We start from the raw sequence: 24633 nt of genomic DNA, 5'->3' as shown, positions 1-24633 counted from the left end.
CCCCAGAGCTGCAATCACTATTCTGTTGGTGCAGTCACTGTGTACATACAGTACATTACTAATCCTGTACTGATGCTGAGTTACAGCCTGCATTATACTCCAGAGCTGCACTCACTATTCTGCTGGTGCAGTCACTGTGTACATACATTACATTACTGATCGTGAGTTACATCCTGTATTATACCCCAGAGCTACACTCATAATTCTGAAATCTTTCACCAGCTGTGTTTCCTTCAGCATCTTAAATATCTAATGATGGAAGCCTAAAATACACATCAATATATATATGTATCTTCCTTTAACCATGATAAGTCTGGTGAAAGAATGACAATGTCCACTTACAAACAAATTGCCATAGTAATGAAATCATCATCTCATATGTAAGGTTTTGTCTTTATTTTTGTACACAATGAATGGCAAAAACAATTAATTTGTTTATACATATAAAGAATACAACATAGTAACATCTACGAAAAAGAAAAAGTTATATAATAGGATTTTTTTCTACCACTAGAGGGGGATAAGGAGCTGACTGCATACTATTTATACACTGAGCTCCATAATAGCATACAAGTTCCCTCTAGTGGTGACTGAAAACAACCACAATATTTTTTTTTGTGTTTAACTCTTTGTCTTGAAGATCTTTTTCACAAAAAATAGATTGCTGACCGCTTTAAAGACATGATAAGAAATTTGAGGCACAGAACTTTGGACTTAAAATGATAAAAGGTAGAGACATTCATCAATTATTATTTACTTATTTAATAGTCCAGAGGGGAGGTCCTAATCAGTTATTGATCGCCATGTCTCATAGAAATTGCTGTTGGTCAGTGAAGGTGACCTCCCACTGGACTCTTCAGAAACAAACTTTAAGCTCAATTTTTTTTATAAGATCCGATCACTAAACCTAGCGTTAGCCAAGCATTATTGATTGTTACAGACAATGTGTCTCATCCGTCTTTTTGAGGTTTTATCTCTATGACACATACTCTGATTTTGATACTTAGTCCTTACAGTTACAAACCTTAATTATTCCTTCTCTAAAATAAAAAATAATGGCTTTGCCTGGTCGGAATAATGAGATTTTTTCTTCTCATCCTTGTTCAATTTCGAAAGTCTTGTTCCAATTTTCTGGAGAAGTTATCAAAAATATAGAACTACTTGAGATATCTTCAAGAATGGTGGGCTCAGGAGGAATCTTGGGGGTGAATTACTTTTTATCTGCTCATCGGCATGTTCATATAGACTTTCCCGTCATCTAGAAAATAGAAGAATAGTCACATTAGAACCGAAGGGAGCTCAGCTTGTCGAGAACATGGAAATCTATGTAGGGTTCATCAAATGCATTAGATACCCAAAGGCAACTTAATCTGGGTCCTCCTAGTATTGACCTTGGTAGGAACTTCAGGGATTCTGAGGAATGTGGCCAAACTTATCTTCTTCCATACTGAAAGTAACAGAACTAGTCCAAAGGGAAAGAGTATTGGATACAAAAAAATTCAAAAATTATCCCCCTTACCATTGACTGGACGTCTTTGGAAGCTTTTTTTAGTGCAATAGTAAACAACCAGCATTATAATAATTGTAAGGGCAATGTCTCCAAGGACCACCCCAACCAGAATTGGGGTATCAATCCGGTAACAGTCTCCACAAGCCAGCTCTGTAAGAGAAAAAGAGTTGTTCAGCAAAATGAGCAGACCCTCAGGTGGATTTCATTATCAGAAGACCTGTCGAATACAACAAATCGGAAACTAAAGGATTACCGCACTTCCAAACAACTTTGTCATTGAATGTCAGAGTTGGATGGGACCTCCAGGGTCATCATGTCCAACCCCCTGCTCGATGCAGGAGTCACTAACCTATACCCATGTCTGACAGATGTCTGTCCAGCCTCTGTTTGAAGACTTCCATTGAAAGAGAACTCACCACCTATCGTGGCAGCCTGTTCCACTCATTGATCATCCTCACTGTCAAAAAGTTTTTTCTGATATCTAGTCTGTATCTTCTCCCTTTCAGTTTCATTCCATTGCTTCTTATGTTTGTGATCTCATTTGATAGGCGGTTAATTCATTGTCTTGTCACTTCCAGCCACTAGGTGGCCTTATTCTCCCTATCTCGCTGTCCACTGCCTGTTGTAAAGTATAATCCACTCAAAAAAATGTTTATGGCAAGTTCCAGATGATCAGGACAGCATATATATATATATATATATATATGACTGGCATTTGCACCAAAAGTAGTTTTACCTTGTACCTTGGGATGAGTGATTATTCTCCTATTAATCTCTTAGCGCTTAATGATTATTATCTACTGTTTAAGCAAATCGTTGATCCAATCCAAAGCTGCTCAGGTATATGAGATGACGTTCAGGAAGATTAGATGATAAAGATGGAACTGTTCTACTAAGCAACCACTAGATGGCGATAGCAACTTTTATCATTCTGGAAAGCAAAGGCAGATTTGATAGTTTACCTGGTTTTGATGGGGAAGCAAATGCTGAAAAAAGAAGACAAGAGATTACATGATTGCAAAGAAAACTGTACTTTTCAATCTCCTAATACTTTTTGTTAATTAAATTTGGAAAAAGTAAGATGCACCAGTTCTCTAAAAATCAGCCTGCAGTGTAAAGAATGGTGGTTTTCATGAAGGATACAATGAATTTTATATTATAGTTTTAAAGCATGTATGTATGATGTTGTAATTATGTTAATTGTGTATATAGTAGAGATCCCTGCACAATGATTCTTCTTCAAAAGCTACTTTTTATGAGGATCGATGGACTTCGGGTCCTTAAAAGTTTGAACCCAGTTACAATTGTCACATCAGCCTCCTCTTCATATTTGAGAGCAGGAGAAACTGATATTTAGGTCTATGGGAATGTATTCAGTATATCTTGTGATTAGTTGATTCAATACCCTGAGGAGGAACTCATCCTACATTCTTCTACAGAGCAGGCTGTCAATCACTGAGTGATCCGCCCACTGGACTGCCCCTTGTACCTCCCACCGGACTCAAGATAAGAGGGAGCTGGTGAATAATTAAAAGTTATACTAGATAGTTTCCCATAATGTTATATATCATTCTTCTCGTCTCCTTGTGCCCTATGACACCATGCCCACAGATGAGGGGTAACCACAATGTAGCAGATCTTATACCCCAATTACTAGGATCAGGTCTCTGTACAGCAGTAACCTGCTCACCTCGTCTTGTACTGTCGGCCAGGGTTCTGTTTGTACACTCTCAGTATTAGTCACAGGCTTGTGACTGCAACCTACACAGCAGTACTCAGCGCACGGCCCTGAATGTCACTGCTTGGGAAATTTTTTGTCACTGGCAACAATGAAACCTGTGCAGAGCGAACGGTTACATCACAATCTATGAATAGTAAAGCTGCAGAATTGTGCAACATGCCGATCCCGCACCCATGTGCTGAACCCGGATCCATGTACTGAACATGCCGTCCAGCAGGAAGCCGAAAAGAGGAAAACACTCCTTTACTCTGCAAACAGTTTCCTTTTTTTTAAGAAAACTTCTTTGTTTTAATGGAGCATGGGCAGAAAACTGTACAATGCAGTCACATCTCACTAGTAACAAGGGCGGCAACCACAGGGGAAACATCCTCACAGCGGACCCCCGAGATACGGGAAATGTGTGGTCTTACCCCTCAGAGGAAGTGTGAAGAAGTAAGAACCCCACAGATACAGGAGATACAGTATCATCACAAGATAAGAGACACAACCACTGATTCACACCAGCGTCTACGTATCACACATGGGATTAGGTACAGCAGCTCAGAAGGCAGTATCACACAGGAGATTAGGTACAGCAGCTCAGCAGACAGTATCACACAGGATAGGATTAGATACACGGCTCAGCAGTCAGTATCACACAGGATAGGATTAGACACACGGCTCAGCAGTCAGTATCACACAGGATATGATTTGATACACGGCTCAGCAGACAGTATCACACAGGAGAGGATTAGATACAAAGCTCAGCAGACAGTATCACACAGGAGAGGATTAGATACAAGGCTCAGCAGACAATATCACACAGGAGAGGATTAGATACACGGCTCAGCAGTCAGTATCACACAGGAGAGGAAGTGCATTGAGCAGCAAGGTGGTGTGCTGGTAAAAGGGGAAAAAAAAAAACTCTTTTAAATCTTCTGCCTGAGCGAGTGTGAACGAGCTGAGTGTGACCTGAGCGTAAGTGCGAACTGTGGTGTGTGACTTGAGATTCAGTGACTTTGGATTCAGGGAGTTTCCAAGGGAGGTCTTACTGAATTGCTGTTATATTATATTAATACTTTTTTTTTTTTTTTTTATTTATTTTTGCTTATCTTATTGTCTGGTGCAATCCCCATTAGGATGTGCTCCACTATTGCCAATGCCATCCAGTGCACGTCTTGCCGCATGTATGAAATCCTTGAACAGCCGGTCGAGGGTGCATACTGCTGTGCGAGATGTGAGCACGTTGTGCATTTGGAAGCCCAGATACTGGATCTAAATGTGCAGCTGGCAACACTGAGATCCATAGACAATATGGAAAGGAGTCTTCTGCTCACTGAGCAGACGCTCAATGGGATAGATGAGGGGGGATGCTAGGTTTGAGCTGCAGGACAATGAAGCAGCTAGCTAGGTGACAGTTAGAAGGCGGGGTAGAGGGAAGAGCACCAGGGAGGCTAGTCCTGATCTGGCACACCCCAATAAGTTTGCTAAGTTGGCAGATGAGGGGAGTGTTAGTGCAGGAGTAGCCCTGCTGCAGAAAGGCATGTCCTCTGAAAGCCGGAGGAGTGTCTGCTCCAGTAAGGGGGTAAATAGGAGAGCAGGGCAGGCCAGACAGGTTCTGGTAGTGGGGGACTCAATTATTAGGGGAACAGATAGGGCAATCTGTCACAAAGACAGGGATCGTCGAACGGTGTGCTGCCTACCTGGCGCTCGAGTCCGACACATCGCTGATCGGGTTGACAGATTACTGGGAGGGGTTGGTGAGGATCCAGCGGTCATGGTGCACATTGGCACAAATGACAAAGTTAGAGGTAGGTGGAAGGTCCTTAAAGATGATTTCAGGGAATTAGGCTGTAAGCTTAAAGCAAGGACCTCCAAGGTGGTATTTTCGGAAATACTTCCTGTAGCACGTGCCACGCCAGAGAGGCAACGGGAGATTAGGGAGGTTAATAAGTGGCTCAGGAATTGGTGTAGGAAGGAGGGGTTTGGGTTCCTGCAGAACTGGGCCGACTTCTCAGTTGGCTACAGGTTCTACGCTAGGGACGGGCTGCACCTCAATGGGGAGGGTGCAGCTGTGCTGGGGGAGAAAATGGCTAGAAGGTTGGAGGAGTGTTTAAACTAGGGACGGGGGGAGGGTATTCCTTTTATAGGAGGGGAAGAGAGTGCAGATAGAGACCTGGGCACAAATAATGAAATTAGGGGTGGGGTGGCATGGGGTTGGGGTTAGAACAGTTAATAATTTAAGAAAGAATAGAGGTACAGAGAGATACATAAAGTACATGTATACTAATGCCAGAAGTCTCGCCAACAAGATGGAGGAATTGGAGTTAATGTTGTTGGAACATAATTATGACATGGTGGGGATATCTGAGACATGGCTGGATGAGAGCCATGACTGGGCGGTTAATTTACAGGGCTATAGTCTGTTCAGAAATGACCGTTCTAATAAACGAGGGGGAGGTGTGTGTTTATATATAAAATCATCCTTAAAACCAATCCTTCGTGATAATATATATGAATCTAATGAAAATGTAGAGTCCCTGTGGGTAGAGATAAGGGGAGGGGGGAAAAATAATAAATTACTGATAGGGGTTTGTTATAAGTCTCCAAAAATAATGGAAGCAACAGAGAATATCCTCATAAAGCAAATAGATGAAGCTGCGACTCAAGGAGAAGTCATTATTATGGGGGACTTCAACTACCCTGAAATACATTGGGGAACCGAAACCTGCAGTTCCAGCAAAGGTAATAGGTTTTTGACAACTATGAGAGACAATTACCTTTCACAACTGGTTCAGGACCCAACAAGAGGGGGGGCACTGCTAGACCTAATATTAACCAACAGGCCAGACCGCATATCAAATGTAAGGGTTGGGGGTCACTTAGGTAATAGTGATCACAAATTAATAAGTTTTCATGTATCCTTTAATAAGATGTGTAGTAGAGGGGTTACAAGGACACTAAACTTCAGGAAGGCAAATTTCCAACGGATGAGAGATGATCTTGGTGCAATTAACTGGGACGATATCCTGAGACATAAAAATACACAAAGAAAATGGGAGACGTTTATTAGCATCCTGAATAGGAGCTGTGCACAATATATACCGTATGGGAATAAACATGCTAGAAATAGGAGGAAACCACTATGGCTAAATAGAGCTGTAAGGGGCGCAATAAGAGATAAAAATAAAGCATTTAGAGAATTAAAGCAAGTAGGTAGTGATGAGGCATTAAATAAATACAGAAAATTAAATAAATTCTGTAAAAAGCAAATCAAGACAGCAAAGATTGAGACAGAGAGACTCATTGCCAGAGAAAGTAAAAATAATCCCAAAATATTCTTTAACTACATAAATAGTAAGAAACTAAAAAATGATAGTGTTGGCCCCCTTAAAAATAGTCTGGGTGAAATGGTGGATGAGGATGAGGAAAAAGCCAATATGCTAAATGACTATTTTTCAACAGTATTTACACAAGAAAATCCCATGACAGATAACATGATCAGGGATAAAAATTCTCCGTTAAATGTCACCTGCTTAACCCAGCAGGAAGTACGGCGGCATCTAAAAATCACTAAAATTGACAAATCCCCGGGCCCGGATGGGATACACCCCCAAGTACTGCAGGAATTAAGCACAGTCATAGATAGACCATTATTTTTAATCTTTAAAGATTCCATAATAACAGGGTCTGTACCACAGGACTAGTGTATAGCAAATGTGGTGCCAATATTCAAAAAGGGGACAAAAACTGAACTTGGAAATTATAGGCCAGTAAGTTTAACCTCAACTGTGGGTAAAATCCTGGAGGGTTTTCTAAGAGATACTATACTGGAGTATCTGGAGAAGAATAACCTTATGACCCAATATCAACATGGGTTTACAAGGGACCGTTCCTGTCAGACTAATCTGATAAGCTTTTATGAAGAGGTAAGTTCCGGACTGGATCAAGGGAATGCAGTGGACGTGGTGTATATGTACTTTTCAAAAGCTTTTGATACGGTGCCACACAAAAGGTTGATACATAAAATGAGAACAATGGGGATAGGGGAAAATATGTGTAGCTGGGTTAAGAGCTGGCTCAGGGATAGGAAACAAAGGGTGGTTATTAATGGAGCACACTCGGACTGGGTCACGGTTAGTAGTGGGGTACCACAGGGGTCAGTTTTGGGCCCGCTTCTTTTTAACATATTTATTAATGACCTTGTAGGGGCCATAGAGAGTAGAATTTCAATATTTGCAGATGACACTAAACTCTGCAGGGTAATCAATAGAGAGGAGGACAGTTTTATATTACAGGAGGATTTATGTAAACTAGAAGCTTGGGCTGATAAATGGCAAATGAGCTTTAATGGGGATAAATGTAAGGTCATGCACTTGGGTAGAACGAACAAGATGTATAATTATGTGCTTAATTGTAAAACACTGGGCAAAACAGTCACTGAAAAAGACCTGGGTGTATGGGTGGACGACAAACTTAGCAGCCAGTGTCAGGCAGCTGCTGCAAAGGCAAATAAAATAATGGGATGCATTAAAAGAGGCATAGATGCTCATGAGGAGAACATAATTTTACCTCTATATAAGTCACTAGTGCGACCACACTTAGAATACTGTGTACAGTTCTGGTCTCCGGTGTATAAGAAAGACATAGCTGAACTGGAGCGGGTGCAGAGAAGAGCGACCAAGGTTATTAGGGAACTAGGGGGTCTGCAATACCAAGACAGGTTATTACACTTGGGGTTATTTAGTTTGGAGAATCGAAGGCTTAGGGGTGATCTTATTACAATGTATAAATATATGCGGGGACAGCAGCGTCGGACTGGAACACCTTGGGCCCACCAGAGAAAATCATTCTTGGGGTCCACTATGTAGCTACACAGAGATAAATACAAGACCACCAATTGTGCGGTAAAACACTCGAATATCAGGGTATAATATAAGGTAGTACACGTCTTAATTATGTAGCAGGGGTTGGGGTAGCCTCCCTCATAGAATATAAAGCAGCCCCCTCATAGAATATAATGTAGACCCCTCATAGAATATAATGCAGCCCCCTCATATAGTATAATGTAGCCCCTCACAGAATATAATGCTTCCCCCTCATAGAAAATTATGCAGCCATCTCATAGAATATAATGTAGCCCTCCATACAATATAATGCTGCCCCCTCATAGGGTATAACGCTGCCCCCCTCATAGGGTATAATGCTGTCTCCCCTCATAGGGTATAATGCTGCCTCCTCATAGGGCATAATGCACCCCCTCATAAGGTATAATGCACCCTCTCATAGGGTATAATGCTGCCCCCCTCAAAAGGTATAATGCACCCCTTCATAAGGTATAATGCACCTCCTCATAGGGTATAATGCTGCCTCCCTCGTAGGGTATAATGCACCCCCTCATAAGGTATAATGCACCCTCTCATAGGGTATAATTCTGCCCCCCTCAAAAGGTATAGTGCACCCCTTCATAAGGTATAATGCACCTCCTCATAGGGTATAATGCTGCCTCCCTTGTAGGGTATAATGCAACCCTTCATAGTGTATAATGCACACCCTCATAGGGTACAATGCACCCCCTCATAGGGTATAACACTGCCCCCTCATAGGGTATAATGCTATATATATATATATATATATATATATATATATATATATATATAGATATATATATATAGATAGACAGATAGATATACAGAAAGATAGAGATATAGAGAGAGATATAGAGATAGATAGATAGATAGATGATATAGAGATAGATAGATAGAGACATAGATTATAGATAGAGATAGATAGATAGATAGATAGATAGATAGATAGATAGATATAGAGAAAGATAGATAGATAGATAGATAGATAGAAAGAGAATGATAGATAGATATAGAGATAGAGACAGATATAGAGAGATAGATATAGAGATAGATAGATAGAGATAGATAGATAGATATAGAGATAAATAGACAGAGACATAGACAGATAGAGAGATATATATAGAGAGATAGATATAGAGATAATATATAGATAGATAGATAGATAGATAGATAGATAGATAGATATGGAATAGATATGGGATAGATAGATAGAGAAATAGATAGATAGATATAGAGATAGAGAGATAGATATAGAGATAAATAGATATATAGATATAGAGATAGATAGATATAGAGATAGATAAACAGATATAGAGGTAGATATGGGATAGATAGAGAGATAAATAGATAGATGGAGGTAGATAAAGAGATGGATAGATATAGAGATAGATAGATAAGGGATAGATAGATAGATATAGAGATAGAGATAGATAGATATGGGATAGATAGATATAGAGATAGATAGATATAGAGATAGATATGGGATAGATAGATAGATAGATAGATAGATAGATAGATAGATAGATACTGTAGATAGATAGAGAGATAGATAGATGGTGATGATGATTTGTACATTTTAGTGCCAATCTATTACATTCTCAGGGTAACACCAAAAAGTAGCTTAAAATGGTGCCTAAATGTGGCCCCTGGGTCCCATATTTGACTTATGGCTGGATCATATGCACTTGCTAACAATGGTGGGGATCAGTCTGGGCCGTAAGTGACTCACGCGTCAGCATGGGGTGGTGAGTCACATAGGGACCCCACATCCCGACCACCTCTGCAATAAGGGAACGCGGCCGCCGTCACCTAGCAATGGCCCAAGTCTGCATTCGGGCTCCGGACCCTCCCACGTGACGCCAGCGGCGGGTGAGCAGCACTCCGGGCAGCAGGCACTGAGCGGTGAGCAGGCAGGTCCGGTGCACAAGACCATGGCACACACTGTCACTCTCAATGGCCCCTCTCCCCGAGGGTTCAGGCTGGTGGGAGGCAAGGACTTCAGCACTCCGAGCTCACCATCTCCTGGGTAAGTGCGCAGCTGTAGGAGCTGGAAACTTACAAGTAGAGGCTGTGGATGCCCAGCTGGCAGGGATCATTGTGCCGTCATGCCGTGCTCATCATCCTCCCTGGCATGGGCTCTGGGTCAGTTGAGGGCGGCGCCCTGATTTACGGCCGCATAGCAGCTTCCTGTGCTGGGGGGGCCGGGCCTCTGGGGGAGTGGAGACCATGAAATGATATTCACTGCTTCCCACGCCCATGTGGGTGTGGGAAGCAGTGAATATTCATTTCTCTTTAGCAGCGGGGACAGGGGCTCCTGCATCCTGTCACTCGCTGCTGCTCTGCTGGCACAGGGCCCCCACATCACTGGCTGGGGGCCCCTGGAACAGTGGGGGGCCCTAGGCAGCTGCTGGCCCTTTATGCCAGCAGGTGCCAGGGCCCACCAAATGCCAGGGCCCACCGGAGAATTCTCCGGTTCTCCGGTGGGCCAGTCCGACGCTGGGGGACAGTACCAAGACCTTTCTAATGATCTTTTTACTCTTAGACCTGTGACGGGGACAGGGGGGCATCCTCTACGACTGGAGGAAAGAAGGTTTAAGCATACTCACAGACGTGGATTCTTTACTGTAAGAGCAGTGAGACTATGGAACTCTCTGCCATATGATGTTGTAATGAGTGATTCCCTACTAAAATTTAAGAAGGGACTGGATGCCTTTCTTGAAAAGTATAATATTACGGGGTATATACACTAGTTTCCTTAGTGTTGCGTTGATCCAGGGAGCTAGTCTGATTGCCGTATGTGGAGTCAGGAAGGAATTTTTTTCCCCAATGTGAAGCTTACTGTTGCCACATGGGGTTTTTTAGCCTTCCTCTGGATCAACATGTTAGGGCAAGTTAGGATAGGATATGGGTTGAAGTAGATGGACTTAAAGTCTTCCTTCAACCTTAATAACTATGTTACTATGTTACTATGTTACTAGATACACGGCTCAGCAGTCAGTATCACACAGGATAGGATTAGATACAAAGCTCAGCAGACAGTATCGCACAGGAGAGGATTAGATACATGGCTCAGCAGACAGTATCACACAGGATAGGATTAGATACACGGCTCAGCAGTCAGTATCACACAGGATAGGATTAGATACAAAGCTCAGCAGACAGTATCGCACAGGATAAGATTAGATACATGGCTCAACAGGCTGTATCACACAGGATAGGATTAGATACACGGCTCAGCAGACAGTATCACACAGGATAGGATTAGATACAAGGCTCTGCAGACAGTATCACACAGGAGAGGATTAGATACCTGCTCAGCAGACAGTATCACACAGGAGAGGATTAGATATACAGCTTAGCAGACAGTCAGGGCCAACGTTAGGGGCATGCAGCCCAGGCAGCTGCCAAGGACCCCCGATCCCCCCGGGGGCCCACAGCTAGCGGCACATCATGCGGTCACTATGGGGCCCGTGAGGCGGGGGGCCCACTTGCCCTCAGTGCCGACTCTCTCCGCCACCGCATTGAACTATACCAGCGTCAAAGCAATGATGGAGAGAGAGAGGGTCAGCTGACACTCCCTCTCCCATCATTCCCCGCTCTGCCTCTGACACGGCGGGTGCGTGATGACATCATCGCACACTCACTGTGTGCCAGGCAGAGCAGGAGACAGGTGCAGCGTGGGCACGAGGAGGAGAATTGAGGAGTCTTTTTTTTTATGCAACAGTGACTGTGGGGCCATTCTCAGGAAGGGGGGCTAAGATGTGGGCTGTGCTATATACCATGTGGGGCTGTGCTGTATACCATGGTGCTGTGCTGCAAACCATACCATGTGGTGCTGTGCTGTATACCATGGTGCTGTGCTGTATACAATGTGGGGCTGTGCTCTATACCATGGTGCTGTGCTGCGCTGCATACCATACCATGTGGGGCTGTGCTGTATACCTTGGTGCTGTGCTGTATTCCATCTGGGGCTGTGCTGTATACCATGTGGGGCTGTGCTGTATACCATGTGGGGCTGTGCTGTATACCATGTGGGCTGTGCCGTATACCATGTGGGGCTGTGTTATATACTATGTGGGTTGTGCTATATACTATGTGGATGTGTTATACACTGTGTTATATACATTATATTCTATGTGGGAGGCTGTGTTATATAATATGGGGGGCTACATTATATTCTATGGAGAGGTGGGCTGTATTATATTCTATTCGGGGCTACATTATATTCTATGGGGGCTGTATTATAGTTATTATATTCTATGGGGGTGATTGCATCATACTCTATGAGGGGGATACATTATACTATATGAGGAGGCTACACTGTATTCTATGGGGGGCTGCATTATATTCTATGGGAGGCTAGATTATATTGTATAGGGACTTCATTATACTTTATGAGGGGGCTACATTATATTCCATTAGGGCTGCATTATACTATATGAGGAGGGCTACATTGTATTCTATGGAGGGGCTACATTATTCTATATAAGGGGCTGCATTATATTCTATGGGGGGCTGCATTATACTCTGAGGGGGATGACATATACAGTGGGGCAAAAAAAGTATTTAGTCAGTCAGCAATAGTGCAAGTTCCACCACTTAAAAAGATGAGAGGCGTCTGTAATTTACATCATAGGTAGACCTCAACTATGGGAGACAAACTGAGAAAAAAAATCCAGAAAATCACATTGTCTGTTTTTTTTTCATTTTATTTGCATATTATGGTGGAAAATAAGTATTTGGTCAGAAACAAAATTTCATCTCAATACTTTGTGATATATCCTTTGTTGGCAATGACAGAGGTCAAACGTTTTCTGTAAGTCTTCACAAGGTTTCCACACACTGTTGTTGGTATGTTGGCCCATTCCTCCATGCAGATCTCCTCTAGAGCAGTGATGTTTTTGGCTTTTCGCTTGGCAACACGGACTTTCAACTCCCTCCAAAGGTTTTCTATAGGGTTGAGATCTGGAGACTGGCTAGGCCACTCCAGGACCTTGAAATGCTTCTTACGAAGCCACTCCTTCGTTGCCCTGGCAGTGTGCTTTGGATCATTGTCATGTTGAAAGACCCAGCCACGTTTCATCTTCAATGCCCTTGCTGATGGAAGGAGGTTTGCACTCAAAATCTCACGATACATGGCCCCATTCATTCTTTCATGTACCCGGATCAGTCGTCCTGGCCCCTTTGCAGAGAAACAGCCCCAAAGCATGATGTTTCCACCACCATGCTTTACAGTAGGTATGGTGTTTGATGGATGCAACTCAGTATTCTTTTTCCTCCAAACACGACAAGTTGTGTTTCTACCAAACAGTTCCAGTTTGGTTTCATCAGACCATAGGACATTCTCCCAAAACTCCTCTGGATCATCCAAATGCTCTCTAGCAAACTTCAGATGGGCCCGGACATGTACAGGCTTAAGCAGTGGGACACGTCTGGCACTGCAGGATCTGAGTCCATGGTGGCGTAGTGTGTTACTTATGGTAGGCCTTGTTACATTGGTCCCAGCTCTCTGCAGTTCATTCACTAGGTCCCCCAGCGTGGTTCTGGGATTTTTGCTCACCGTTCTTGTGATCATTCTGACCCCACGGGGTGGGATTTTGCGTGGAGCACCAGATCGAGGGAGATTATCAGTGGTCTTGTATGTCTTCCATTTTCTAATTATTGCTCCCACAGTTGATTTCTTCACTCCAAGCTGGTTGGCTATTGCAGATTCAGTCTTCCCAGCCTGGTGCAGGGCTACAATTTTGTTTCTGGTGTCCTTTGACAGCTCTTTGGTCTTCACCATAGTGGAGTTTGGAGACTGTTTGAGGGTGTGCACAGGTGTCTTTTTATACTGATAACAAGTTTAAACAGGTGCCATTACTACAGGTAATGAGTGGAGGAAAGAGGAGACTCTTAAAGAAGAAGTTACAGGTCTGTGAGAGCCAGAAATCTTGATTGCTTGTTTCTGACCAAATACTTATTTTCCACCATAATATGCAAATAAAATGAAAAAAAACAGACAATGTGATTTTCTGGATTTTTTTTTCTCAGTTTGTCTCCCATAGTTGAGGTCTACCTATGATGTAAATTACAGACGCCTCTCATCTTTTTAAGTGGTGGAACTTTCACTATTGCTGACTGACTAAATACTTTTTTGCCCCACTGTATTCTATGGAGGGGCTGCATTATATTCTATGGGGGGTTACATTGTATTCTGTGGGGTGGCTGCATTATGCTCTAAGGGGTGGCTGCACTATACTATAAGAGGGGGGCTGCATTATGTTCTATGGGGGGTTACATTATATTGTATGGCGGGGCTGCATTATACTCTGTGGGGTGGCTGCATTATGCTCTATGGAGTGGCTGCATTATACTATATGTGGGCTGCATTTTACTGTATCAAGGACTATGGGGAATACATTATACTATATGAAAAACTATGGGGTGCATTATACTATGGGAAGTGAATTGTACTACATGGATGGCTGGCGGTGTATTATACTATATGGAGCACTATGAGGAGTGTATTATACTATATGGAGGACTGAACAGTGTATTTTAATATATGGCAGACTATGAAGAGTGTATAATATTGTATGGAGGACTGAGAGTATTTTAATATATGGAGGGCTATTAGGAGTATATTATACTATATGGAGGACTATGAGGAGTGTATTATACTATATGGAGGACTGAGGAGTGTATTATACATGCAGGTACGGACTGGGGTTGAAATTCAGCCCTGGCATTTGAAATCACACAGGCCCATGGTGTCCCAGTCCCCAAGCACCAGATGGGATATATGACTAGTTTTACCTTGGATGGAGGAAAGCAAGATTTACTACAAGACTAATATTTCTAATGACTCCCGTGGCCTGCTGGGGTAAGTGTCATGTCGGACGCTGTTCACACCACAGCATCCGGCAGGCAGAGGTAGTTCCACCTCCAGCCACTATAGCCTCAGTGGCGCCGGCCTGATCTTCAGGCTCTCGGGGGTTAATCCTGCTGGAGACCAGGTTGGATGGTTAGTCACGCCCACGGTCTTTAAATAGTCATGCTGGCCTATGGGCGTCGCCGATTATAGCTTGTGTTTCATACCAAGTGGTTCCGGTCTGGAGTGGAGGTGTTCAAGAGAGAGAGATTCGTATCTGGTGTCGTATGATCCGTCGTTATCCTTTCTCCTTCCCATATTTGTGTTTAGTTGTGCCCTGTTCACATTACTGTTTATTCCAGTGTGTGTGCGGCGCAGTGCAGTTTAAGTTCTCCCTGTCTGTCATTATTTGTGTGGGAGCTTTGGTGGTGACTTCTCACTGGGTGGAGGGTGGAGGGTTAAGTGCAGGGCTGAGCAGGAGATAAGGAAAGGTCGGAGGCTCAGGCATTTGCACCTTCAGCAAAAACCCTGGGTTGAGGGTCAGACAGGGTTTCCCCTAGTAAAGGGACACCACAGGGGCCCCGGGTCTTTCAGCCTTAGTTGAACTTAGCCCCCGTGACATTATAATCGGCCCACATTTTTCAGGAGTCCATGGATCCATTAGATTCCATAACCCGCCAGTTGGCGGCGCTGTCCATACAGGTCTCCGAGTTGAATGGGGCAGTTCAGCAGCATGGCCTGGTAGTAGCAAAGGTGCAAACGGCATCTGCAGGTATCGGTGCAGAGCCGAAGTTTCCGCTGCCAGAACGATTTTCAGGCGATCGCAGCAAATTTGTCGTATTTCGGGAGGCCTGCAAATTATACTTCCGCATGCGGCCAATATCCTCAGGTAATGAGGCCCAGCGAGTAGGGCTGGTGTTGTCATTACTGAGTGGTGACCCCCAAGCATGGGCATTTTCCTTACCACCTGACTCTGCTACATTTCATTCGGTCGATAATGTTTTTTCTGCCCTCGGGCTCATTTACGATGACCCTGACCGACTGGCTCTAGCGGAATCTAAAATCCGCGCCCTCCGCCAGGGGGAGCGCTTGGCAGAAGACTATTGTTCGGAATTTCGCCGCTGGGCTGTAGACACACAGTGGAATGACCCAGCACTGCGGAGCCAGTTTATTCATGGGGTATCAGGGAGGGTGAAACAAGCCCTCCTGATGTATGAGACTCCGGCATCATTGGAGTCTGCCATGAGTTTGGTGATACGTATTGATCGCCGTTTTCGTCAGGGGGCACAGGAGACGCTACCTCTGGGGGAAAACAGAGGTGCAGGTGTGGTTGAAGTAGATGAGTCCCCTGAACCTATGCAGATTGCTGGCGTGGCACAGGTTCGGCCTCGCGCTCCGGGAGTCCGGAAGTCCGGAGCATGTTTCTACTGTGGTAAAGGTGGTCATTATGTTAACGTTTGCCCGGTACTACCTAAGAGGGTCACACCGGCGGAAAACTGTTAAGCTCAGAGGGTATGGAGGAGACCCAACTGAGCGTATGCATATCCTCCATGATGGTATCTCAATGTATGCTCCCTGCCAAGGTTATTGTCGCCGGCAGAGAGCTACCTATATCAGTGTTTGTGGATAGCGGTTCCGCCACCAATCTCATAGATGAGGAGTTTGCACACACCGCCGGGTTTAAGATTGAAAAACTTCCTCACCCCATACAGGTGGTGACCATTAATGCTGTTCCCCTCCCTCAAGGGGAGATTACTGAGTTTGTGGCAGAGGTGAAACTCCACATTGGGGTCCTACATTCTGAGTCGGTTACATGTAGGGTCCTCCGTAATCTCCCAGCTCAAATGGTCCTGGGTTTTCCATGGCTGTCCAGGCACAACCCGGTAATTGATTGGAAAACTCAGGACATAGTACAATGGAGTGGTTTCTGCCAAGACAATTGCTTGGCCACATGTGTGTCCGCCGTGACGCCCAGCCTGCCGGAGGCTTTGCAGGATTTCGCGGATGTTTTCTCTGAGAAGGGTTGCTCAGAACTGCCTCCACATAGAGCCTATGACTGTGCTATTAGGCTAAAACCCGGGGCCAAATTACCTAAGGCCAGGATGTTTAATATTTCTGGTCCTGAGAGACAAGCTCTGAAAGACTACATCGCGGAGAGTCTGAGCAAAGGTCACATCCGGCCTTCGTCCTCGCCTGTAGCCGCGGGGTTTTTCTTCATTAAGAAGAAAGATGGGGGGTTACGCCCGTGTCTGGATTTCCGAGAGTTAAACCAGATTACTATCCGTGATCCCTACCCAATGCCGTTGATCCCGGATTTGTTCAACCAGGTAGCGGGGGCAAAATGGTTTTCCAAGCTGGACCTCAGGGGGGCGTATAACCTCATAAGGGTCCGTCAGGGGGATGAGTGGAAGACGGCGTTTAACACTCCTGAGGGTCATTTTGAGAGTCTGGTTATGCCGTTTGGGTTGACCACCGCGCCTGCCGTTTTCCAACATTTTATTAATGATGTCTTTGCTCATGTCCTGGGGAGATTTGTGATTGTATACCTGGATGATATCCTCATTTATTCTAGCGATCGGGACACTCATTTGCAGCATGTTAGGCAGGTGTTACAGTTGCTCCGGGAGAACCAGCTCTATGCTAAGCTGGAAAAATGTTTATTTTTTGTCCAGGAGTTGCCCTTTTTGGGATATATTGTGTCCGCAGCTGGTTTTAAAATGGACACCGCTAAGGTGCAAGCGGTGTTGCAATGGGAGAGGCCGGAGAGTCTGAAAGCACTCCAGCGGTTCCTGGGGTTTGCGAATTATTATAGGAAATTTATAAAACACTTTTCGACTGTCGCCAAACCGCTCACGGACATGACAAAAAAGGGTGCCGATCTGGCGAACTGGCCTGAGGTGGCTATACGTGCATTTGAGCGTCTGAAGAATAGTTTTGCTTCAGCCCCCATTCTGGTGCAACCAGACGTGTCTAAACCTTTTGTGGTAGAGGTTGATGCGTCGGAGGTGGGAGTGGGGGCAGTACTGTCTCAAGGCTCGTCCTTGAGCGAGATGCATCCATGCGCCTACTTCTCCAAGAAGTTGTCGCCGGCCGAACGGAATTATGATATCGGCAACAGGGAGTTGTTGGCCATCAAACTGGCTTTTGAGGAATGGCGACACTTCTTGGAGGGGGCGGCTCACCAGGTCACAGTTATCACCGACCATAAGAATCTGCTCTACCTGGAGTCGGCCAAGCGTCTGTCTCCTAGGCAGGCTCGCTGGGCATTGTTTTTTACTCGTTTCAATTTTCTTGTGACGTACCGTCCCGGGGCTAAAAACACCAAGGCGGATGCTTTGTCTAGGTGTTTTCCGGGGGGAGAACCTCGGGAAGAGCCGGTACCCATCCTCCAGAAAGGGGTAGTGGTCTCGGCTCTCACGACTGAGGTAGAGGCGGAGATTGCCGAGGCCCAAGAGGAGGTACCACCAGGACTTCCCGCCAACAAATCATTTGTACCCCTGCATCTTCGGCCTAAGGTGTTGAAGGAACACCACGATTCGGTACTGGCTGGTCACCCAGGGGTGAAGGGCACCTTAGAGCTGGTATCGCGTCGTTTCTGGTGGCCCAAAATCCGGCAGGACGTGGTCTCGTACGTGGCAGCTTGCATCACGTGCGCTAGGGCTAAGTCACCCCGAACCCGTCCTGCTGGCACGCTACAGCCTCTGGGGGTACCCAATAGGCCATGGACAGAAATCTCCATGGATTTTATCACTGACTTGCCAGCCTCGGCAGGGAACACGGTCATCCTGGTGGTGGTTGACCGTTTTTCAAAGATGGCGCATTTTGTGGCGTTGTCCTCTTTGCCCAATGCTAAGACGTTGGCTCAGGTATTTGTGAAGGAGGTGGTCAGACTCCACGGAATACCGTCTGACATAGTATCTGATAGGGGTACGCAATTTGTGGCGAGGTTTTGGAAAGCTTTTTGCTCAAGGTTGGGGATCAAGTTGTCACATTCATCGGCGTTTCATCCACAGTCTAATGGACAAACTGAGCGCATGAACCAAAATCTTGAACAGTATTTACGATGCTTTGTGTCCGACAACCAGGAGGAGTGGTCTACTTTCCTTCCTCTGGCCGAATTCGCATTAAATAATCACCGCCAAGAGTCATCAGGAGAGTCTCCATTCTTTTGTGTGTACGGTCAACATCCTCAGTTTTGTACCTTACGTCAGGGTGACTCCGGGGGTGTCCCGGAGGAGGATCAGCTAGGAGCCCAATTGTCATCAGTCTGGAGGCGGGTGAAACAGCGTTTGTTGAGCATGAGTGCCAGGTACAAACGGGTGGCTGACAGTAGACGCGTGCCAGGTCCGGACCTGTGTGTGGGTGAATGGGTGTGGTTAGCTACGAAGAACATAAAACTCAAAATCCCTTCTTTAAAACTGGGTCCAAGGTTTATTGGGCCTTTTAGGATTTCTGCCATCATTAACCCAGTGGCTTATCGGTTGGAACTTCCCGCAGTGTACAAGATACACAACGTGTTTCACAGGGCTTTATTGAAAAAGGTGGTAGGCTCTGTGGACACAACGCCGATGCCACCTCCAGTCATGGTGGATGGCGAGTTAGAGTTCGAGGTCGCCAAGGTAGTGGACTCTCGAGTAGTACGCCGTACTCTTCAGTATTTGGTGCACTGGCGGGGGTATGGTCCAGAGGAGAGGTCTTGGGTTCCAGCCTCAGACATACATGCGGATCGGCTGGTCAGTTCTTTTCACCGTCGTCATCCGGACAAGCCGGGTCCTATGAGTCTTGAGGGCCCTGGGGTCCCTCGTAGAAGACGGGGTACTGTCATGTCGGACGCTGTTCACACCACAGCATCCGGCAGGCAGAGGTAGTTCCACCTCCAGCCACTATAGCCTCAGTGGCGCCGGCCTGATCTTCAGGCTCTCGGGGGTTAATCCTGCTGGAGACCAGGTTGGATGGTTAGTCACGCCCACGGTCTTTAAATAGTCATGCTGGCCTATGGGCGTCGCCGATTATAGCTTGTGTTTCATACCAAGTGGTTCCGGTCTGGAGTGGAGGTGTTCAAGAGAGAGAGATTCGTATCTGGTGTCGTATGATCCGTCGTTATCCTTTCTCCTTCCCATATTTGTGTTTAGTTGTGCCCTGTTCACATTACTGTTTATTCCTGTGTGTGTGCGGCGCAGTGCAGTTTAAGTTCTCCCTGTCTGTCATTATTTGTGTGGGAGCTTTGGTGGTGACTTCTCACTGGGTGGAGGGTGGAGGGTTAAGTGCAGGGCTGAGCAGGAGATAAGGAAAGGTCGGAGGCTCAGGCATTTGCACCTTCAGCAAAAACCCTGGGTTGAGGGTCAGACAGGGTTTCCCCTAGTAAAGGGACACCACAGGGGCCCCGGGTCTTTCAGCCTTAGTTGAACTTAGCCCCCGTGACAGTAAGTGACGGAGTCAGCGACTTTGTGCTCCATCACAACTCTTAACAGTATGGGTGTCTTGAGATCAATGATTCTGTTAACAATGTAGTAGACACGGCAGCCCGCGACCAGACAGGCCCTTCTGGCATTTGTCAGAATTGCCAGATGGCCAGGTCGGCCCTAGATACATGACTCAGCAGACAGTATCACACATGACAGATATGTACACCCTTGGAGCAAACCTGGTCCTGACTGACAATGTAAATATTTTCTACCTGGTATGTTACATATTAATAGGCACATTCTGCAAACAGAACAGCAGTCTGAACAAGTACAAAATCATCACAGTATTATATGTGGTGTTGCATTATCTACTACATTATCTGTATTCATAGAGTTATCACTGTGTTATCTTTGGTATTACATAGGACTGCAGGTGACATCTACTACATTATCTGTACTCAGAGATATATCACTATGTTATCTGTGGTGTTACATAGGACTGCAGGTGACATCTACTACATTATCTTTACTCAGAGTTATCACTGTGTTATCTGTAGTGTTACATAGGACTGCAGGTGACATCTACTACATTATCTGTACTCAGAGAGTTATCACTGTTTTATCTGTGGTGTTACATAGGACTGCAGGTGACATCTACTTGCACAAGTGGAAGGAAGGCTCAAGCAGGATTACTTCTGAAGGTAAAGACATCGGGGCCACGCACGTTGCCTTAGCTCCAGGACCCAGATTATATAGAAGATGGGAGTGGATAACAGTGCACAGCTGAGAGCCTTAATGCCGGAAAGCATCCAGGAGCTCTCAACTGAACAGATTAACCGCTGCACTGCCAAAGGAAACTTGCACCATTTAATATGAAGATGAAGTGCTCGAATTCAGCGCAGGAGTAGGAGAAATCAGGCGCTGCAGTCTTCTGGATCCTCTCTGTTGTTATATACCTGTGACAGCACCCCCAATTCTACGAGGGACCTCCGGAACCTCAGTACCAGGTTTATCAGGGTGTGCCAGGTGAAAAGAACGGATCAGCCTGGCAGCATGGACGTCAGATGCTGGTACCCACATCCTCTCTTCAGGATCGTACCCACAGGAGTGTACCAGATAATGAAGCAACCGACGAACTAAGCGATAATCAATGATCTTTGCTATTTGAAATTCCAAATTTCCATCCACAATGACTGGAAATGGCGGTAGCGGTGATGGTACAGAGGACGCAATGTATTTCTTGAGTAGAGATCAGTGAAACACATTTCAGATCCTAAAAGTGAGCGTCAGAGCAAAGCAGAATGCTACGGGATTGACGATGGCTATGATCTTATAAGGACCGATAAACCTGGGACCAGTTTCCAAGACTGAACTTTCAGCTTAATGTTCCTAGAGGACAACCACACCAGTCACCAACACACAGGTCCGGACCCACCACACGTCTCCGATCAACCACACTCTTTTATTTGGTTCCCATCTTCTTCAAATTATCAAGAACTGCCTGCCACATGGACGTAATAGATGATGAAAACCGTTCTTCAGGTATTCCAGAAGAACAATTCCTATTAAATGAGCTGAACTGAGGATGAAACCCGTATGCCCCAAAAAACGAGGACTTACCAGTAGACTCATGACAATCATTATTTACCGTAAATTCAGCTAGAGGTAAGTAGGTAACCCAATACTCCTGATTCTCAGACACTGACACTTAAGATAAGTCTCAAGATTCTGGTTAACCGGTTCAGTTTGCCAATTAGACTGCTGGTGAAATGCAGAAGAGAACAACAAATGGGTCCCCAAATTGGTGCAAAATGTCCTCAAAAACTTGGCAATAAACTGCACCCCCGATCAGAAACAATATCGGTAGGGATGCCATGTAATTTTACTATCTCTCTGATGAAAATTTGCGCCAAGGTCTTGGTGTTAGGTAAAGCAGGTAGCGCAATGAAATGTGACATTTTACTGAATCTGTCCACCACCACCAAAATTAGTTTTACCTGCCGACACGGATAGATCAGTCCTGCAGTCCCATGTAACACCACAGATAACACAGTTATAACTCTCTGAGCACAGATAATGTAGTAGATGTCACCTGCAGTCCTATGTAACACCACATATAACATAGTGATAACTCTCTGAGTACAGATAATGTAGTAGATGTCACCTGCAGTCCTATGTAACATTTACTACATTATCTATACTTAGAGACTTATCACTGTGTTATCGTTGGTGTTACATAGGACTGCAGGGGATAAAACATAAAGAACATGTCTCAGCCATGTAGCTTAATGTATCTAGTAGATTATATGACTTGAAGCTTTGGGAGTCACTCTATAAATATTATCAGAGATGATTCTCCTGTAGCTGTTTCTTTACTATAATGTAATTCTCCCATGATAATAGGACATGGGTAATCAATCATATAAAGACCCCCAACGCAGCAGAGGGGGAGTCGTTCTGAGCTGGTGCCACCATCACATAGTACAGTACTTATAATGACCCCATGATGCTACAAGATGACTCTGTACATTACAGGTAGTATGGAAAAGAAAAAGCTAAACCCCAGCCTCCGAACTGGGATGTCCGCTTATACTGAGACATGACCCCAATATGATGAAATTAGGATATAGGTGTCCTTACCCCTTGGAAGCCAGAAGAGGAACGAGCAGAGGACGAGCTGTAGGATCCCCATCATTGTCGTCCTGTCTGTAGTTCTCTCCGCTCTGATCGCTGCCCCCCACCCAAATTTTCTTCTATGTTCTACTCATAAGACAGGATGTCACACTGCTCGCTAATGTCTTACCCTCAAAAACCTATGAGGGGGAACCGAGTAGGAAGACGCATTGTCACAGCCCAGAATGTGTGAACTTCCTCCACCTCGACCGTTGGAGAGCTTCTTATTAGCTTTATTGGTTGTAATTCACCATTATGATGTGGATGACCCCTATGGGGGTCTATATAGGTAATTGGGGGGCTACCAATTAGATATACTTGCCCTAGAGTTAGCTCCACACTTCCCCTTTAAAACAAGATAGAATGTTGAGTAACATGTCTTGTTACTGTACATTGTGTCTTATACTCGAGTCACACCCAGAGCTGCATTCAAAATTCTGCTGTATACTTTTCAGCTCCTGGCCATCAAGAACTCACATCTCTCTGCTGTCCCTTATTGGCTCAGCATGAATATTAGATAAGTGTCTATTTTTCATCCACCCCTGCGGCTGGTGGGCGCCCGATCGCCTTAGTTAAGCTTTTACGAAAGTGTGAAATTTATAAACAAAATTAGGAAACCTCTTTATAAACTTATAGGAACTTTTATAAAATTCCATGATTAGTCCCAAAAATTTCCAGTAGACTTTTACTTTTACTTTTGGCAAAGTCTGTGCTTGCTGTCAGTGAATGGTAATAAACCTAGTAACTAAGTAAAATATCTTGATCTAGTCCTGCTGATGATGATGATGGATTTGTCTCTTGATACTGAACTGAGATCTCATAACAAAACCTGTCAATTGGACACAGGAAGTGGTTCACACGCCACAAAAGAAGCTACAAGATAGAAAGTTCTGTGCTGAAAATTCTACTAAAAGGCATTTCAGTAAATATGAGACCTTGAATCACCCAGCTTTCCCAGAGTCCTGGTGTCATGATCCATTTTTTGATCTGTGGCAGATTTGCATTTTCACATATAAACCTTTTTCCTTTCAGGCTATCGGGGGTTAACATCAGTTATTCCCCCCTGTGGCTGCTGGTGTAATTGCATTGCTAGGTGAGTTTGCTGATGCAGGTGGTGACCACTCCCACATCCCTTTAAAAGGTCACCTGGTTCATCAGCTGACTGTTGGTTATACAGGTCCTTTTGGAAACCAACTGTACTGAAGACAGGAGCTTTCTGGTGCCGTGGTGCTTCAGCTGAATGCTGTGATCGGGTGCCTTACTCTGCTGTGAGGTGCATTGCAGCAGAGAAAGCTAAGTGTTGTTTGTCTTACCTTGTCTGTTATATTTTCCCGTGGTGTTGTATTAGTGCAGCGGTGGGACCAGTGTCCGCACTTGCCAATTCCCTACTGAGGCATAGGTGCAGGGCAAGTGAGGGTTGGTATCCTGCTCGGCGATGGTTCAAAAGAAGCCATATAGGGACGTCAGGATAGACCAGGGCACAGCCTCAGGAGAGTGCAGGAGGTGTCCATTCCCCAATCCCTATCGCAGGTCCCACCGTTGTAATTGTGTCCCCGGTGTTCCCTTGCTTGTTTTGTCGTTTAGTGACCGACCGATTGTTGGGT

The 24633-nt window shown here is 45.0% G+C and overlaps 1 protein-coding gene across 1 annotated transcript; it reads right to left on the bottom strand.

Moving 5' to 3' along the window:
* Positions 1–374: 374 nt before the first annotated feature.
* Positions 375–23165, bottom strand: HCST (hematopoietic cell signal transducer). Its single transcript, XM_073570465.1, has 4 exons — positions 22997–23165; positions 2473–2496; positions 1520–1660; positions 375–1258 (listed from the first exon to the last, which is right to left on the bottom strand). The coding sequence occupies exons 1-4, from the start codon at positions 23049–23051 to the stop codon at positions 1218–1220; spliced, it is 261 nt and encodes an 86-aa protein (XP_073426566.1). The 5' UTR covers positions 23052–23165; the 3' UTR covers positions 375–1217.
* Positions 23166–24633: the final 1468 nt, after the last annotated feature.

The sequence above is a fragment of the Dendrobates tinctorius genome, unplaced genomic scaffold, assembly GCF_039654945.1.
Source record: "Dendrobates tinctorius isolate UK_male_01 unplaced genomic scaffold, ASM3965494v1 ptg000028l, whole genome shotgun sequence".
NCBI lineage: Eukaryota > Metazoa > Chordata > Amphibia > Anura > Dendrobatidae > Dendrobates > Dendrobates tinctorius.
Note: the sequence above shows the minus strand (reverse complement) of the source record. Positions and strands in the feature narration are given on the sequence as shown.